At 43.8% G+C, this 18725-nt stretch overlaps 1 protein-coding gene across 2 annotated transcripts; it reads left to right on the plus strand.

The window, feature by feature from the left end:
* The first annotated feature begins 6708 nt into the window (after positions 1-6708).
* Positions 6709-18083, plus strand: LOC143027720 (uncharacterized). 2 transcript variants are annotated; one of them, XM_076189198.1, is made up of 6 exons: positions 6709-6755; positions 8638-8692; positions 9134-9285; positions 11248-11452; positions 11753-12581; positions 16024-18083. In XM_076189198.1, the coding sequence occupies exons 2-6, from the start codon at positions 8650-8652 to the stop codon at positions 16208-16210; spliced, it is 1416 nt and encodes a 471-aa protein (XP_076045313.1). In that variant the 5' UTR covers positions 6709-6755; positions 8638-8649; the 3' UTR covers positions 16211-18083. The 2 variants fall into 2 exon arrangements, with proteins under 2 accessions (XP_076045313.1, XP_076045312.1); XM_076189197.1 differs by having other exon boundaries at positions 6740-6787.
* Positions 18084-18725: the final 642 nt, after the last annotated feature.

Consider the following 18725-nt stretch of genomic DNA (forward strand, 5'->3'; position numbering starts at 1 on the left):
GCTGCATGGTCCTCGTCAAGGACAGCCTACCCTGCAGCGAAGACACCAACCCCATATACTGTGGCGATGGCGTGGAGGCTCACGCGGTTCACGTGCAACGAGGCCATGAGACCTTCACCATCTATAATTTGTACAGGGGCCGTCACGCGGTCCTAGACCTTGGGGAAGTGAGCACCCTTGCTGGGGACAGGCTCCTCATCCTCGGAGGGGATTTTAATGCTCACCACCCATCTCTGTCATCCACACAGGGCCCCAATGCTGCAGGGAACCACCTACACCACACACTGACTTCCTCCTCCCACCTCGCCCTGCTGAACGACGGCTCCCCGACCCATGTACGGGGGGGCAGGCTTGACCTAACCCTTGTAACTGCAACTCTCTCCTCCCGAGCAAGATGGGAGGTCCATCCCGTTGTCACCAGTGACCACTTCGCCGTATGCACGTACATACAAGATGTGGCCCCCCCTCCGATGATGCCACACATTCCGCGGTGGAACACATCCAAGGCTAACTGGCCTCTCTTCTCCAACGCCCTGACGTCCTGGGCAACTGAGTACAACCCCTCAACTTGGGATGTCGACAGCCTGGAGGCGGACCTCTCAACCGCCCTCTACGATGCCGCGAGAGATACGATTCCACTACAGGGACAGCCCACCCGGAGGCACAAGAACCACTGGTACTACAACGAGGAAATGAGAGAGGCTAACCACAGGGTGTGCATGTTCCGCCGCGCCTTCAGACGGAACAGGACGCAGGTCAACCTTGCCAACCTCCAAACAGCTGTTCGTGAAGCGCATGCCACGGCTACGCGTGTTAGGGTCAACAAATTCCACGAGTGGTGCGAGAGCTTCAACGCCCACACCTCCCTCTCCGAGCTTTGGCGCAAACTTCATATAGCCACTAACAGGTCTCGCCCACGTCTTACCCATCATGCCCCAACCGAGGAGGCACAGCGGCTGGTAGAGGAATTCGCCTCTAGAACCAGCAGCACTTTCTTGCCACAACACACCAATGAGATGCAACGACAGTTGCGGGAAGAAAGGATTTACCACGTCGGGGACATGATGGCCCAGTCGGACGAGACTGACGAAGAATTCACTCTCGGAGAACTCATAGCCGCCCGCAAACCTAGCAAGGACACCGCTCCCGGCGAGGACGGAGTCACCTACTCCATGCTGGCACACCTGGGACCTGCAGGAGAGGAGGCCTTCCTCCGCGTGATCAATGCGTCCTGGAGAACTGGGAAACTACCCACAGCCTGGAAGACAGCCACAATAGTACCAATCCCCAAGCCCAAGGAACCCGGTGCCTACCGCCCCATCAGCCTGGTCAGCTGTATGGGGAAAACAGCAGAAAGGATGGTACTCAGCAGATTGTTATGGAAACTAGGTCCGTTGCACGAGCACATCTATGCTTATCGCAAGGGCACTGGTACGGCTCACAGCATTGCCACCCTTCTCGCGGCAGTGAGCAGTGAGCCCTGCACAATTTTTCTCGATCTGGAAAAGGCCTTTGAGCTAGCCAGTCCTCTGGCTATCCAGGACACTCTCGCATGCAAAGGAGTGAGAGGAAGACTCCTCACCTGGATAGGGGACTACCTGTCACGCAGATCCGCGCGCGTGCGCTTCCAAGGCCACATGTCGGAGCCCACGGCGCTAGAGAATGGCACACCACAGGGAGGGGTCCTCAGCCCAACCCTTTTCAATGTGCTGATTTCCAATGTAGTGCAACTCCCCCTCCCCCGCGGGTGCAAAATAATTTCCTACGCCGATGATCTAGCTATCATCATCGCCGGGAAGCAAGGATGCCACGACAGGGCACAGCGCTGCCTCGACGCCGTCGCAGTGGAATGCGTCAGGATCGGACTCAAAATATCCCCTCGTAAGTCTAAAGTCATGGCATTCGGACTACGACAAGGAAAAAAAACCCCTTGCTACTCAAGGATTCGCGCTGGACTGGGTCACACAATTCCAGTACCTGGGCGTTTGGCTTGACAAGGGCCGCACCTTCAACAGGGAAATATCCTACCTCAGAGAAAGAATGACGGCCAGAATAAAAGTGATGAGGGCCATGTGCGGAAGAGCACTTGGTGCCACACATCAAGTCCTTCGCACGTATTACATACAAGCGGTGCGCTCTATTGCCAACTACGCAGCCCCGGCTCTCCTTACTGTGGACGCGGACAAACTCCAAAGGCTTGAGACCTGCCAGAATGAAGCGGCTAGAGTTATCCTGGGAGCACAACGGTGGTACAAAATTCTCAACCTCCAACGGGAAGCCTCGCTCCCACCTCTCCAACTCAGGATTAGAATGCTCGGGGCGGACTTTATTGCCCGCGCACTCCACCCCCGCGACGAGACAGGCCTAAGTCGCGACATCTACTCCTCACTTGCATGCGAAGACGCACTGCAACGCCCCAACACTTGGCTCTCACACGCGGTCAAGCTCCTGGATTTCTTCCAACTACGGCAACCCCTCCTTGAGAAGGGCATTCCAAAGTCCCACCCGAACTTCAAATGCCCGCCTCCGTGGGCTCCAGCTCCCGTGACCTTTAAATTCACGGCACTCCCGGGAAAAAAGGGCGCATGCCACCCGGACAAAGCGCGGGCATTAGCAAATAACGGCATCCAAGCACTAACGCGACCTGGTCACACCGTATATTTCACAGACGGGTCCGTCGAACAACGCAGCCCAAACACGGCTGGAGCTGCCTTCGTCACTGATGGACACATATTCGGCAGGAGAGTCAGCGACTCCGCGTCCTCCCTTCAAGTCGAGGCCGTGGCGATGCAGGGGGCCCTAGAACATGCCCTTGTATCCCACTCCAACTCCGTGGTCATCCATACTGACTCTCTGAGCCTGATAAGCTGCCTGCAACAGGCAGAGCCCGAAGATAATGTCCACCTCCTCACCAACATAATTGCGCTCCTACACAAATTACACCGTGAAGGACGACACATCACCATCAACTGGGTGCCAAGCCACGTAGGTGTGCATGGAAACGACCTTGCAGACGCAGCTGCTGCCACAGCCCGCAAAAGAGCCAGGGTATACGTCCAGGTCCCTCCCAGCAAGAGTCAGCTCCAACTTAAAACCAGGGCATTAGCACGCAAGCAATGGCGCCTCCAACACAGGCAGGAGGCGCAGATCTCCCAACGAGCGGGCTGGTACAAAAAAGTAACAGCTTATGAACCTCTAGTCCTCCCCCGCTCCACTCCCAGAAGGATAGAAAAGCTGCTGTTCAGGTTACGCCTGGATGATCGTTGCTTCTGGCAACTTAATCCCCAGAGCACCATAGAAGACCGCCGATGCAACCATTGCCGTGAAGACAATGCCGACCTCCACCACTACCTGAGCGATTGCCCCGCCACCTCTTTCCTCAGACGGGGACCACCGGCTCCCCCTGAAGGTCTTGTGAGCCGCCTCTGCCGCCTCCGCAGCCCATATGAGCTCCGTCAGCTGCTAGAGCGTCCACCGCCGCTCTAGCAGCTGCGGCCTCTCTTTTCTACTGCCATCTATCACCCTCTGACTAGCTATACCATTTCACCTCCTCTCCGCCAGGTGTGTCTTACATAAACACCACCACACGGGCTCAAACAAAGCCCGTGGGAGTGATTCCTCACTCCCGAATTGGTAAAAAAAAAAAAAAAACTGACTCCCCCCCCTCTCCCTCCCCCTTCCTTTCCAAGACGTAGTGCCCGGCTACATAGCGGGTCACGAACCATGCACCGTTCCCAAGCGGCCCATATTTAAACCCATGTTGTCTGTACACCACTGTCAATTGTGAATCATGTAGCTTTGAAAATTGTGACTTTTCTCTTGTAACCATTCTGAAGATGACTCCCTGAAGTCGAAACGTTAAATTAAATATGGAAGAATTTGGAAGGCTTGTATTTGCCCACCCTCCTGAAATGAGACCTACTGTGAGGAAAATTGAAAATCTCAGTAAGAAGATTAACCAGTGCCAAAATGATGTCGTGTTTAACTCCGTGTGTGTATAAATACATATATATATATACATATATATATATATATATAAATATATATATATATATATATATATAAAGAGAAAGGCATTCTGATAAGTAAACATTCGTGGATATAGGTAATACAAGAATCTAGTCTGAGTTTATTCTTGACTAGTTTCGCAGAACGGTACTGACCGCCAATTTAGCAACGAGCCCCGCCCAGGGCTTAAAAAACAAACAGTATCAGCACTGCTGAACGGCGCGCCGGTATTCCAACTCTGGTGGGCAAGGAGTTTTGTGTGCGTCTGTAAAGTCACAAACATTACCCATAGACCGGGTCATATATGAGCTCTGAGCTATCACCCGGGAGTATATTATAGCTGTCGATCATGAGTCCGACATATGATCCAAGTCCGTGGTGAATCACACCTAAGAGATAGAGAATACAGAATGTAGCAACCAGATTGGTGTGTGTGTTTTCCTAGAAACATACATACATACATACATACATATACCAAGGCTTTTTCCCCCTTCCAAGGGAGGTAGCCACAAAGGGAAAGGCATAAAAACACTCCCACCCATTTCATCCCTAAATACACTCCACACCCCTCCCACCCTTCCTCTCATCTGAGCACCTCCTGGATGACGGGTCATCCCTGAACCCTGCCCACCGCCCTGGGTCAGAAGCAGTGTCGCAAGACACAGTACATCCACAGCAAGGCCGCTTCATTTAATCGGCGACCCCCCCTCTCCGTCCCCCTTTGCATATAAGGAGAGGACGGGGAGAAATCCCTTCGGGCTGCGTCAAAATTTACTCACACATACTACCCCACCCCCCACCCCCCCCGACCATTCCTCCTCATGCAGTCACAACATTATCCATATACAACCATTCTCCACTCACCTCTGTCTTCCGTCCTCTCCCTTCCTTCCTCAACAGACATTCCCCTCTTCCCCAAAGCCCCCTTCACCCCATCCATCCACCTCATCCTAGGACGTCCCCTCATGTTCACTCCCTCCACATCTGCCTTCCATACCTCTTTTACTAGTCTTTCTTCACTCATTCTTTCCATGTGTCCAAACCATCCTAATATTCTTTCATCAACCCTCTCCCAAATCCTTTTTCACCCCTGTTCTCCTCCTCACCTCCTCATTTCTCACTCTATCTAGCCTAGTAACCCCCACCATACTTCTCAGACACCTCATCTCAAACACATTCAAACTCCTTCTCTCTTCTTCTCTTATGTTCCACGTTTCTGCCCCATACAGTGCTGTTGGCACAATCACTCCTTCATACAGTCTCCTCTTCGCATCCATTCCCAAATGTCTATTTCTCATTACACTCTTTAAACCACCAAGGCATTTACTCGCTTCTCTCAATCTACATTCTACCTCCACCTTCACTCCACCTTTTCCTGCTACACTTGCACCCAAGTATCTAAAACTATCCACTTCCTCCAGTCGCTCTCCCTTAATGTTCACTTCCAGTCTACTGCCACTTTCACCCCTTGTACATCTCATCACCTTACTTTTACCCACATTTATCTTTAGCTTTCTTCTATCACATACTCTCCCAAACTCTGCCACCAGCTTCCTCAATCCCTCCTCTGACCCTGCCACAAGCGCAGTGTCGTCCGCAAACAACAGCTGGCTCACCTCCCACTTTTCTCCATTTTCTTTAACCATCTCCAATCCCTGACTCACTACCCTAGCATTCACCTCTCGCACCACCCCATCCATGTATAAGTTGAACAGCCAGGGCGACATAACGCATCCTTGACGAAGTCCCACCTTTACTTCAAACCACTCACTCTCTCTCCATTTCCAATCCTAACACATGCTCTACTACTCACATAAAAACTCTTGACAGCTCCCAAAAGCTTTCCTCCTATCCCATAAATCTGCATAACCTCCCACAGTGCCTTTCTGTCTACCCTATCATAAGCCTTTTCCAGATCCATAAAAGCCCAAAAAACATCCTTCCCCTTTCCTATAGCTTTCTCACATATCTGTCTTACCACAAAGATCTGATCTACACAACCTCTACCCGTCCTAAATCCACACTGTTCCTCACCAATTACTCCTTCTGTTCCTCTCCTAATCCTCTCAATTAAGATTCTCCCATAAGCCTTCCCTACTACACTCAACAGGCTAATCCCTAGAAACAAATGCCATAAAACAATTTTTCGTTGTAGCCAAAATCAATCTTTGCACCACGTACTTTTTACCAGTATTGAACAGTTATTGTAGGAATTTTTTTTTCATTCAAAGGTTTGAAAAAAAATGTACATTAATTTTTTGTGTTAAAACTGATTTGTATCACATCCGTAATTCTTGGGTCAAAATAATGATAACTCTATGGATACAAATTTCTTCCCCAAACCGGTCGTCCACCATTACGTCCCTCTGAATTAATCCATTCCTCTTAGCTAATTTCTAATAAATTTCCTCAGGCAATTTCATTCAGCTCCAGGAAACCATTTCTCCACTTTCAGCGTTGGTAAATAATTAATTAGCAAGAAAAAAACGTAGTTGTAAATCAATGCACTACCTCTATATTTATTCTTTGCTTCAGCATCTTTTACTTCTCTTCCTACTAGTACTCCTACTATTCCAGCTGTGACTATGACTACCTCTACTTTCAGTGCCACCTACCAACCCCACCCACAATTAAGACAGATGGATTGAAACGGTAGCTCAAACTTTTTTTTTTACTCTGTACCTAGCGCATTTTGTACGAACGATTTCAAACCCATCACTCAGAATATTGTTTACATTTGCTACGATGTGAGCCATTGTGGTTATTTTTAAGTTATTAAGTAAAGATTTTTAGCTGATGTATCTCACGCGGGATTATATAAGTTATTGCATTATTTGAGTGTGGGATGTCTTTGTGTGTCACATTAAACTATGATGGAGATAAGTGCATGACTGGACTGAACGGTTTCGTTAAAGACGGGAGAAACTCGGATGTTGACATGGACATTTTGTTTTGGAAATTATATACTACCTGTATTCTCCATCGTACTTAGCTGTGTTTGGTTGATTACTGCAACATGTCATTGATAAGGGATAAAATTTATTCAAGAGACGCAAAAGTTTCAATTCCAATGCATGTTTTTTTTAGAGTAACAATGGCTGACTGGAAGACATGAAAGTCTTAGAGTTTTTTTTTTTTAAGTGATTTGGTAACCAGTTGGTAGAATTAATCTTGGAGGATTAATGAAGGATTGTGTTCAACCCAAATAATATTATATACCAAGGGAGTGGGCCAAATTGAAGTGAAATGAGTAACATTGACATTGAAATGTAAATAAAAATTGGATATTTTGAGTTATGGTCTGTTATCTATATTGATGATTTGTTGCTTGGATATTTGTCTCTTAGGAAATCATGATTTTCCCCAATTTCATATAATCATTGTGCCTGATCAACTTCCCATCTAAAGAATTCAAGATCTTGGTACATGTGTACATATAAATTTTTACATATAAGGTTTTTTTTCTCCTTACAAGTGGGAGAGGCTGAAATAGGATAAATCCACCCAATACCCATCCCACACCAGTCCATTGCTATGTTAGAAAGAGTGTAGTAGAGCCCAACAGCTGAAACTGGTTCCCCCCCCACACACACACACATAGTTTCATTAAATGGCAGCTCCTCCTATGTTTAGTTGAGAAGTATATAGAGCAAATAAGAAGAAACCCTTTTGGGCTATCATTTCCTGACCTATTCATACTTTGCATTCACATTATTTCTAACCTTACCATTTCCTAGCTTGATGGACATTCTTCTTGTTTTCATTGCCCCTTTGACCCCTATTCATCTGCTTCATTTTCGATGGTATACTGTTATAAAAGTACATGAAGTGAAAATTTTGAGCTTGATATATAATCTTCACTTCATGAATGTTTTGGTAATGAAAAGGCTTGGTGTGATATTGATTAGGTTAGATTGAGGTTATGTTTTGTTAGTATATGTTTTATCAGGTAATGACTAGGATATCAAAAATTAAACATTTTATGCTGACAAATACTAATCCAACATGGCCACCAATATATGGCATTGGCAGTTTTTCACTTTACAAACTACCATAGTAATTGATACAATCAACAATTCTATCTGAAATTAACTGATTAATCTTAAGCAAAATGTATGGAGATATACAGTATCAGTAGCATTCTTATTCCCCACTGCAGGAACACGAGAAAAGAGGTGGATTGATAAAGGAAAGACTCAAGTAGGACTGTAAAAATGAGAGATAGTAAGAACTAAGGAATTGCTTATCATTCATCTGTGATTGGAGATTGTCACTGGACAAAAAAAAAATATATATATTATCAATAATTACCATTGTTTCCATGTTTGGGGCATAGCACCAAAGACAGTAAAAATTAAGAAGGAACTCGATATTACTCTGTGATTGGCTATTTGCCTCCAAACATAAGAAAAAAATATGGCATGTCACTGTCAATAGAAAGATCACTGATATATAATCAGTGCTTCAGTCCTTGAGGACACTGTTGCACTGAAGAGTCGGATTCATAGAAATGGTAAAAATGTTGTGACGGGTTGGAAGAGATGCCTCTAAAGCCCCCAATTTTTTTTATATGTAGTCAGTACTTTAGCACTGTAAGAATGTAAGATTATGTTTGTTTATATTTTCCAGAAAATGTGAGCTATGTTGAGCTTCCTCCTTATACCCCTTACCTTTCATGGTGTGGGTAAGTTCAGTTTACTGTTTGTGTGATATATGTATATATACAGTATGTAGTTATTATTATTGTTTTGTCTTGAGCACAGATATAATTGAAGTAAGCATATGTATTTAATTTTAACTTGACAGGCAGTGTTTGATTATAGTTTTCCTATTAGGTATATTTGTTTAATTTTATTTTATTTATTTATTTTATTTTTCTTTAAGGTGCTAGTATGATAATCCTGTCCATTAGATTAACTTTCTCCTGACATGATACACTGTATTTGTGTATTATGGCTTAAAGGGAAAACAATTAAGATTAAAGTTCATTGTATATAGGTTGTATCTCAGTTTATGATTTTCAAAGAAAATGTGTGGACTAGTCACATAAATTAAAATGTGTATTCAAATATCTTCTCATTTTTACCTGGAATAAATTTTACAGTATTTTTGTGATATAATCCAGGGAGTATGTCATCATGGGAGTGTGTTGGTTTAGACGGCACACGTGTGTCCCATGGTGAGGACTTTATTCCTGGACCTGACTACTGCACTGTCTGCAAGTGTGAGGAAGGAAAAGCACGTTTCTGTCGGGCTGTCCTCTGTCAGCCTCCTCAGGTATGTGAATAACATGACCAAGAATGGTGTATTCACTTCCAAATCATCCTGTCCACTGAGATTTTGTTTTACTGAGGTGTCTGGAAGAAATAACAGTCTTCATAATCCTCATGGACCTTAAGAAGGTTTATAACTGTGTTGAAAGGTTGTAAACTTGTGAGTAATTTCACATCTGTTGTGTAGATGGGGGTAGGTGTATTTAGAGTAGTGAGGAGCTTGGCACTGGCATCAGTAACTTTTTCCACTTCCTTCACCTTGATTTTCACTCTTCATGCTATCTTAATTTTTCCAGTTAGGCCAGACTTTTTTTTATTATGCATTGGGTTATGGGCCTGCTGACAGAAAACTGAAATAAAAATAAAAGCCATTGAAATTCCTCTTTTTTCTGCCAAACTGCTGACTAGCACTGGTATAATGATCAAAGTTGAAAAGAAAAAATAATAATAATAAAAAAAATTAATGTGGGCCTACTGTTTGTACAAAACATGAAAAGGTTGGTACACGTAGTAGTTTGTGCGCTCGTCAGCCTGGTCAGTGAGAAGGTATAAATGAAACAAAACTGGAAAAGATCCTCCGACCTGACATGGACTCCTAAAACCTTTACACAAATAAATATATATATATATATATATATATATATTTCTCTCTCTTTCTCTCTCTCTTTCTTTCTTCCAACCTAAGGGGAAGGATCCATGGTGCCTGTGTTCTTATGTTTACATGTATACTTTTTCTCCTTTTAAGGGGAGATGGCTGAGTCAATCATCCTACACCCATCCTACAACCATTCTTCACCCATCCCAACCCATTTGTTATTTCTCCCATCTTATCTCCACATGGATGAAGGATTATCTCTTTCTCTAGTTACATTGTTTTGGTTGGAGGCAATGCAGCAGAACACAGTAACTCCACAGCAGGGCATGACAGCCAGAGCTGGTTTACCTCCAGACAACAACACCCCCTCCCCTTGTTGAGGGGGTATGCCAGCTTCAGCCATCGTGTCCTACTGTGGTGATGCTATGTCTTGCTCCATTGCTTCTGAGTTGAGCAGTGTGGTGGGGGACAGAGAGGACCCTTCATCCAGAAGGAGTTCAGCTGGGAAGAGTGAGAAATGGGTTTTTAGATGTTTGTTGGGTTGGTGAAGAGTGGGTGTATGCTTTGACTCTGCCATCCCCTTATAAAGGGGAAAAGGCTTTGGTATATGTATATATTTGTATTACTGATTATTGTTTAAGAAGTGTGGTGGGGCTGTGAGGATGGATAAGGTGATGGTGGAGCAGAATGTAGGGGTGGAGAGGCAGAGGTAACAGATTGGCTTAAGGGATTACTTAGATGGTTTGGGCATATGAAGAAAGTGAGTGAGGGAGGACTGCTGGAGGGAGTATGGAGAGTAGAGGTGGCTGGAAGGAGTGGAACTTATGGAAAGACCAAGAACGAAGTGGATGGATGGATGGGGTGAAGGAGTTCATTGGATGGAAGAGGAATGCATACTGAGCAAGGAAGAGAGAGGGTAAAGTGGATGAAATTTTTGGAGAGGGGATGTCCACCATGTACTGAGATGACAGGGGTCAACTGTTATTGGCTGTTGGGCCCTGCTGTGGGGATGCTGTGCTTTGCTGCATTGCATTATCATTATTGTTGTTGACTTATAAGGGCAAAAGGGCCTATTGATGTATGGATGTATATTTATTTTTATTTATTATTATTATTATTTATTATGCATTTATTATTATTACTGATCCAGTACTGTGGGCGAGATGCAAGGATGACCCATCATCCAGGAAGAGCCAAGATAAGAGAGAGGGAGTGGGTGAATGGGAGTGGAGTATGTGGGGATGAAATGGGTGGGAGTGGATTTTATGCCTTTGTTTTTTGGCTACCTCCCTTGTAAGGGGGAAATAGCCATTGGTATATGTATGTATATATGTATTATTATTGATATTGATATTAATTTGTAACTTTTAGGATCGCAAATCTTTCCATGTGGGGACATCCTGTTGTGACTTCATCTGCCTAGATAAAGTGTTGCCACATATCCCAGATGGAGACCACCCAAATCAAAATAGCACTGACTTGGGCTTGCGAATGGTGGCCTCGGCAGTTACAGCCATTCTTTCACTTGCCCTCCTCTTTTTCCTGATTCACAGGCTTCGTCAGCGTAGACTGAGAGGTGAGTATCCATGAGTTATGCCCCAAACATGGAAACAATGGTAATTATTGATAATATATATATATTTTTTTTGTCCAGTCTGTGGCAAGGGACATGGATGACTATTCATCCATGAGGAGCAGAGAAGGCGGAGGAGGGGGTCATTGAATAGGTTTTAATGTGTATGTTGTGGGTATGTACTTTGACTGCCACCTCCATATATGGTGGAAAGGGGCTTTGTTATGTATGTATTGATATATACTTGTTTAAATACAGTAGACTAAGAAGTTTATTAGAATAACTGAATTTTGTTTATTACAGCTCAGCAGCACTTTTTTGAAGACCAGTTGGATGCCCACAATGGAGAGGTTTGTCATGGGGGAAACTGCTGCCGGAATGATACCTACTGCAACGTCACAGAACATGCAGACTTCTTTCTGGATGCACATTCTCCGTATTCTACGTGGAAGCCTCCCTCTGGTCTCTACTCTCCTCATGGAGAAGCTCCTCCTTCCTACAATGAAGCCATGGCAAATTCATTTCCAGTCTCCGATTCTGTTGGAGTCCTCCAACCCCTTGGCATCAACTTGGGTTATACTCCTGAAGAAACTTATGATGGGAATGTGTACCTGGGGTTTAATGACTCCATGGTTGAAGGAATAGGAATGAAGGAGCAACAAGAAGGAAACAGGTTGTCCCAGTTGTCCTCAGCATCCCTCCCACCGGTGGTTCCTGACACAGGGGAGGAAAGCACAACAGCTGACAGCAGCACTGCTGACAGCAGCACAGCTGACAGCATGCGAGTGGAAGCAACCAGCCCTGAGGTGACCATCCACTCTGACGAAGACTTGGGCAGTAGTAGCGGTGAAGTGCCGTCCATAGCATCACAGCCACTTAATGACCTGAACCGAGGTACTCAAATGACTCCGCCCGCTTCAGGAGATGCAAGGGAGAACTCTCCAGCAGCTGAAGGGAATCTGTTGGCCACAGCTGCTCCTGTAGCAAAAGGCAAATGCATCTGTTCAGGAGCCAACTCTCCAGACCCCAAGTGCACATTGTGCACTGCCAGACCCAGTTCTACCCTCAATATTGGAATTGATGATAAAGTCCAGGACAACACTGCATTGGCAGCTGCTGGAACTCCTGTCAGGTAAATTTTGAATTTTATTCCTTAAGCTAATGGGTATGTGGATATACAATGATTGACCATCGTCACGGTATAGTGGAATTATTCCTAATCCAGAGTAATTGTATTATTGGCAAATATTTCTTTTACCCATTTTGGGAAAGTGATCTTGCATCTGCCATGGTTCACATCAGTGGAAACAATAAAAATCCAGCACCTACTCAGGCTGTTCTTGGCATTGTCCACAGGGTAATTAAAGCTTAAAGTGCTGAAAAGCACTAATTATTTTTCTTTGCTCAGAAATGAAATCTATATATATCCATATACCAAGGGTTTCCCCCCCCCCCCTACAAGGGAGGTAGCCAAGTCGAAAGACAAGTACCCACTCCCATCCACAACCCATTCTTCCATCTCAATTTAGTTTCTCATGGATGATGGGTCATCCCTGTATCCTGCCCATTGCCCTAGGTCAGAAGCAATGCAGCAAGACACAGCACACCCACAGCAAGTCTGCTTCACTTAATCAGTGACCCCTGTCTCTCTATCCCTTCATGCAGAAAAAAAAGAGAAGACTGGGAGATAGCCCTTTGTGCTACCTCAAGATATCATGCACACATAACCACCCCCTACTCCCCCATCCCTCTCCCTTCCATGCATCACAGTATCATCTATGCACAGCCATTCCTCACTCACTCCTATCTCTTGCCTTCTCCCTTCCTTGCTCAACAGACATTTCTCTTTTACTCAATGCCCCTTTCATCCCATCCATCCATCTCACTCTCGGTCATCTCCTCAAGTTCACTTCCTTCTCCTCTGCCTTCCACACCACTTTTACTAATTTTTCCTCACTCATTTTTCCATGTGTCCAAACCATCCCAATATTCTTTCATCAGCCCTACCCTATGCCACCTCCTTTTCCACCACTGCTCTCCTCCTCACCCCCTTATTTCTCGCTCTATTCAACCTTGTAACCCCTACCATATTTCTCAGACATTTCATTTTAAACACATTTCCAGATCTCTGCCCCATACAGTGTCACTGGCACAATCATCCCTTCTTATAGTCTTCTCTTTGCATCCATTCCCAAATGCCTATTTCTCATGACGTTTTTTAATCCCTCAAGGCAGTTACTTGCTTCTTTCAGTCAACGATTCACTACAGATAATGGGAATGTTGAAATACAAGAAGGTGAAGGACTAGCATAACACTATCTAGTCTCCAAGACTAAGGATGTGGTACTAGTATTTCCATGTGGGTTCTTAGGAGGAACATTTGGCAATGTACAAGTGTTCTGGGTAACCAACAGTGATATGGCAGTCAAACTGTATTCTTTCAGATCCACAACTGAAGCAGAGAGCTCCCATATGGGCATCAAATAAAGGTGTTCACATGTCAGAGGTGGTGATATCAGTCTTAACTTTAACCCCCTCCCTACTTAGGGAAGTGATTGGTGAGGCCCTAACCCCTTTCTGTACCTGGAACGGGCACTCATCCTCTTATTCTGACTGACTTTGGGGTTTTTAATTTATCATCGTGACTTCTATTTAGTAAGAAGAGGGATGACTTTATGGCAGAAACATTTCTGGAGGTTGTTGTTGTTGTTGTCGTTCCCTAGACTGTCTGTCCGAGCAGTCCCGTCTCCCCAAGGAAGGCCACAGCCGAAACTGGGTTTTCCCACAAATCCTTTATAGAGTGTATGTTGTGTTGTTTGCGTGCATGATTGTGTATAATGCAGTCTTCCATTATGTGTTGTATGGTATGGGGTGAAGTGTTACATCCTGGGCAGCTGTTCACAACACGGTCGTCCAGCCTCTTCTGGTAGCTTAGAAGTGCTGGGTGGTGACCGCATCGCAGTCTGGCCAAGTGGACTCTGTCCTTACGTGGGAGAGAGGATTCAGAAGGGTGGATATCAGGGGGTCTGGCATGCAGCAGTGTGTTGTCTTTCAGTGTGTTAATGGAGCGGTGAGTGATATGATTATGAATATGTTTCCGGAGGCTGGTATTTGGTGGTTGTGGAGGAAGAGAAGAGAGTATCTGTGTGTAATAAAGGTCTTTGGGTGTAGTTTTAATGTTTCTTGGTGTGTGTGGGTGTTCTGCTATGTAGTGTAGCGGGTGTGATGTGTTTGTGGTGGCTGCAGCAAGTGTTTGTGTGCCTCTCATGTCGAGGTGGTCCTTGACTTTGAGGACTTTTGTTTCATGGTGTAAATGGTCTGTAGGTGATGTATTTGTGCAGCCTGTAATTGTTTTTAGGGCTTTGTTTTGTATGATTTGAAGGGTGTTGTGGTGTGTCTCACTGAGATTAGGAGCCCATGCAGGACTCGCATAATTCATCACTGAGCGTATGCATTGTTTGTATATTGTTATATTAGTTTCTTTGTTTTGTCCAAATGTTGTTCCAGTGATTGACTTAAGTGCGTTAAGTCTAGGTGTGCATTTGTTTTTTATGTTTGTGAGGTGTTGTTTGAAAGACATGGATGTATCGTATGTTACACCAAGAATTTTCGGTGTGTTTGTGTGTGGTATTAGAGTGTTGTTGATGTAGAGATGAGGTATGTATTTGTGTTCTTTTGTCCAGTTGGTGAGAAGTGTTGCTGTAGATTTGGTTGGAGCTATTTTGAGTCTGTTTGTGATGAACCACAAACTGGAGCTGCAACGTCTACGTCGTGGGACCACCCCCCAACCCCAAGAGTTGGGGGCCAAACAGCAGCATTTACCCCTGGCCATCAGCTCTACGCAGATGGCACCGATCCCCAAGGAGGAGCTACGCCTACCTGGGGGAGTACCACAATTTCTGGAGGTAGGCGGTACTGCCAATCAGGGCCCCAACAAGGGGGGTGGGGCAATGCCCTGGGGCGGCACTTTTGGTGAAAAGAAGGTAAAGCAAATTCCCCCTAATGTACTTTTAATGCATGATTTATTTATCATGAGTTGTGTGTATGAATGATGTGTGTATAAACGTTGTTTTGTGGATGAATGTTACATGTGAATCGTGCTAGTGACCATCAGATGTGGAAGGTGGTGGTATTGGTGGTGTGTGTCAGGGGGGGTGGCACTTACCCATGTTGGGGCCTTGCTGCCAATTAATCAAAGGTTGAAGGAAAATAGCCCAGTGTGATGAACCCTTTATACTAATACAACACTGACACCAGCCTGATTTATGGAAGGGCCCAAGGATGACTGCCACTTGCAGTGGGTATCCAGGAAATGAAAATTGAGGCAGTAATTATTTTGGCTACCACCAGGGTATTTTATTCATGACTAGCACCCTTTCAGTAGAGGAGAGGCTAAGTCATGCCACTTATAAGATGAACTGTTAGATGTAAGAATCACTTTTCCCAAACATGCCAACCTGGCTACCTCCCTTATAAAGGGAAAAAGGACCTTATTATATATATATATATATATATATTTTTTTTTCTTTCTTTCTTCCCTTCATTAAAATGGCATCTGTGTATGTCTCCTGCAGACGAAGGAAGGATGGTGGTATTCATCTGGGTAATGAGGAACAGAGGCAGTCCACCATGGAAGATTTCAGACTCCGCCTCAGTTTAGACATATCGGACTCTTCCACCTCATCAGATCTTCCCACCTGTACGTACTCCACCACTTCTGATGATTCCACATCCATGGATACGACCTCAGAAATGCGTTAGGGTGAACAATGCTTGTGCTGCAACTTGACTTCAAGGAACCTTTAATAGGGAAATTTTATCGAGTCAGGCAAGGACAGGTAACAAACACACCAAAAAGTGGTTGTTGAGGATGGACGCCCCCCTACAGCCAGTCAACAAGCAAGTAGATCAAGTGGTTCAGGGTGTATGGGTAAAGTTCATCCATCTTCCTCCATACTAGATTTAAACTGAAACTAGTCTCAATATTACTCGAGTCTCACAAAAGCTAACATTCATTTATTTCTATTAGCTAGTGTTAATCATTCTATATATTTTTTAAACATTCCAGTTTTGGGAACAAATTTATCTTTACAGCTGAACTGTACAATGAATATTTGAATATTTATTGACATTGGTTATAGAGACTAACAATGGATCAGACATTATTTATATAAACCAGGAACCTAAGTATTTTGTATGTATGATGTAGTGAGGAAGGTAGAAGGCACATGAACTTAAGGTTCAGAAGAGATATTTTCTTTAACGACCTCGGAGTTTGATACCATAATTACGGATCTGAACCATTGTTTACTATTTTGCTTATATTCCACGGGTTTGCATAACCCATAAAGTCCATTTGACATAGTTCATTGGTGTGTTCTGCAGCTATTGTGTCAATTTTACATATTGTCTAAAAAGATTGGCATGAAGTTTTCCTGCACAAATTTTATATATAAGACATTATTTTTCTCTCTCTCTATTTCTCTCTCTCTCTCTCTCTCTATTCAGTGTTATTTAGCCACTTGCTTACATAAAAAACATAAGGGGGTAAAAGACTAGCATAATGTGTGCCAAGTCTTCCAGGACTGGTCATGCTTGATCTGTTTTACAACCAATTATGCCAGGGTTGCTTTGAGTCCGCACCCCCACCCTCCACCATTTATAAGGGGGGGAAAGGCCCTTTGGTGTGTATGTACACAATGAGCAAAAGGCTTGTGGAAGTGGAGAATATCTGGGGTTGCTTGTGGCAGTGAACGGAGGAGTGGATGTGGAGGTTAATTATAGAGAAAACAGTGAGTGAAGGAGAAATAAGTAATTGGGGAGGAATGAGTAGTTGTACCCACAATGCTGCGTGGAACTCTGAATATGAGGAAGGAGGAGAGGAATAGATTATATGTTTTTGAGATCAGGTGTTTAAGAAATGTGATAGTTGTTACAAGAATTGATATTAAGAAATGTGTAGCTGAGACAAAAAACAGGAGTGGGAGGAAAACTGTCAAATGGGGAAGTACAAAGAATACTTAAGTGTTTTGACAAAAGAGGACAAAAAATCAGTTGTGCAGAAAGTAGAAATAAATTGTGTGAGTTTAAGAGGACCAAGAATGAAATGGTTGGATCAGGTAAAGAGAGCTTTGGCTGCATGTAAAATGTCTTTCAGACAGGGAAGACAGTCCAAAAGACAGGGGTGAATGGAGGAAGATTGTGATTCAGTGAATGGATAAATGGATGAGAAAATGGGTTGCCTTGCAATGAAATGGAGGGGTTAAACCAGCTTTGGCTGCTAGGCCCTGCTATGGAGGTGCTGTGCCTTGCTGCATTGCATCCAACCTGAGCTATGGGCAGGGTACAGAAATGACCCTTAATCCACAATGAACTTAAGAGTCCATTGCCCCTGGTCTCTCAAGCAAGAGACCTATGGCCCCCAGGAGCTAAGATGGAAGGATGTAGGGTGGGTGAATTGTGGGTATATGCTTTCACTTGGCCACCCCCCTTATATGGAGGAGAGGGTATGTATGTATGTATGTATATATTATTATTTTTTTTTTTTTTTCATTTCATTGCAGTCTATCTTGTGATTTATTTCAGCAAAATCTAATCCTATTTGTATTGTATGCATATATATATATATATATATATATTTTTTTTTTTTTTCTCATCTATCATGCACATTTCATCCACCAAATATACTTAATATTTCTTAACTTAATTGTTTTAGTAAGGGGTAATTTTGTCACTCTTTTCCCCCTTTTTATGTGTTGACAGGAAAATACATTTGATGTCACATGAATTCATGCTCTTTGATCCTTTTCAAAGTCAGATTATATGTAAGTCTATTTTGATTTCTTTCTCAAATGGCAGCTGGTGGAAAAAGATGGGAGATTTGAATCTTGGACTTTATGGGTTAGTGTACCTACTTATGGTAAAATGCAGAGGAATCTGATATAAGTATAAACACACATGCATTATGTGTGTGTATATATATATATATATATATATATATATATATATATATATATATGTATATATATATATATATATATATTATATATATATATATATATATATATATATATATATTTTTTTTTTTTTATGTCACAAATTCCCTCTTTCAAAGGGTAACAGAATGGGGCCACCATGCAGAGGGTTTTTGGAAAGAGGGAAGTTAAGGTAGTATGCCCTTACTATGAACTAGCTTGCTGCCAAGCAGGCTTGATCCACATCCACTACAACCTCATCCCCAAGTAGTGACACTAGACTGTTCAGCCACTATAGAAAA

This window comes from Oratosquilla oratoria, chromosome 8 (assembly GCF_046742065.1).
Source record: "Oratosquilla oratoria isolate Oo_2021 chromosome 8, ASM4674206v1, whole genome shotgun sequence".
Classification (NCBI taxonomy): domain Eukaryota; kingdom Metazoa; phylum Arthropoda; class Malacostraca; order Stomatopoda; family Squillidae; genus Oratosquilla; species Oratosquilla oratoria.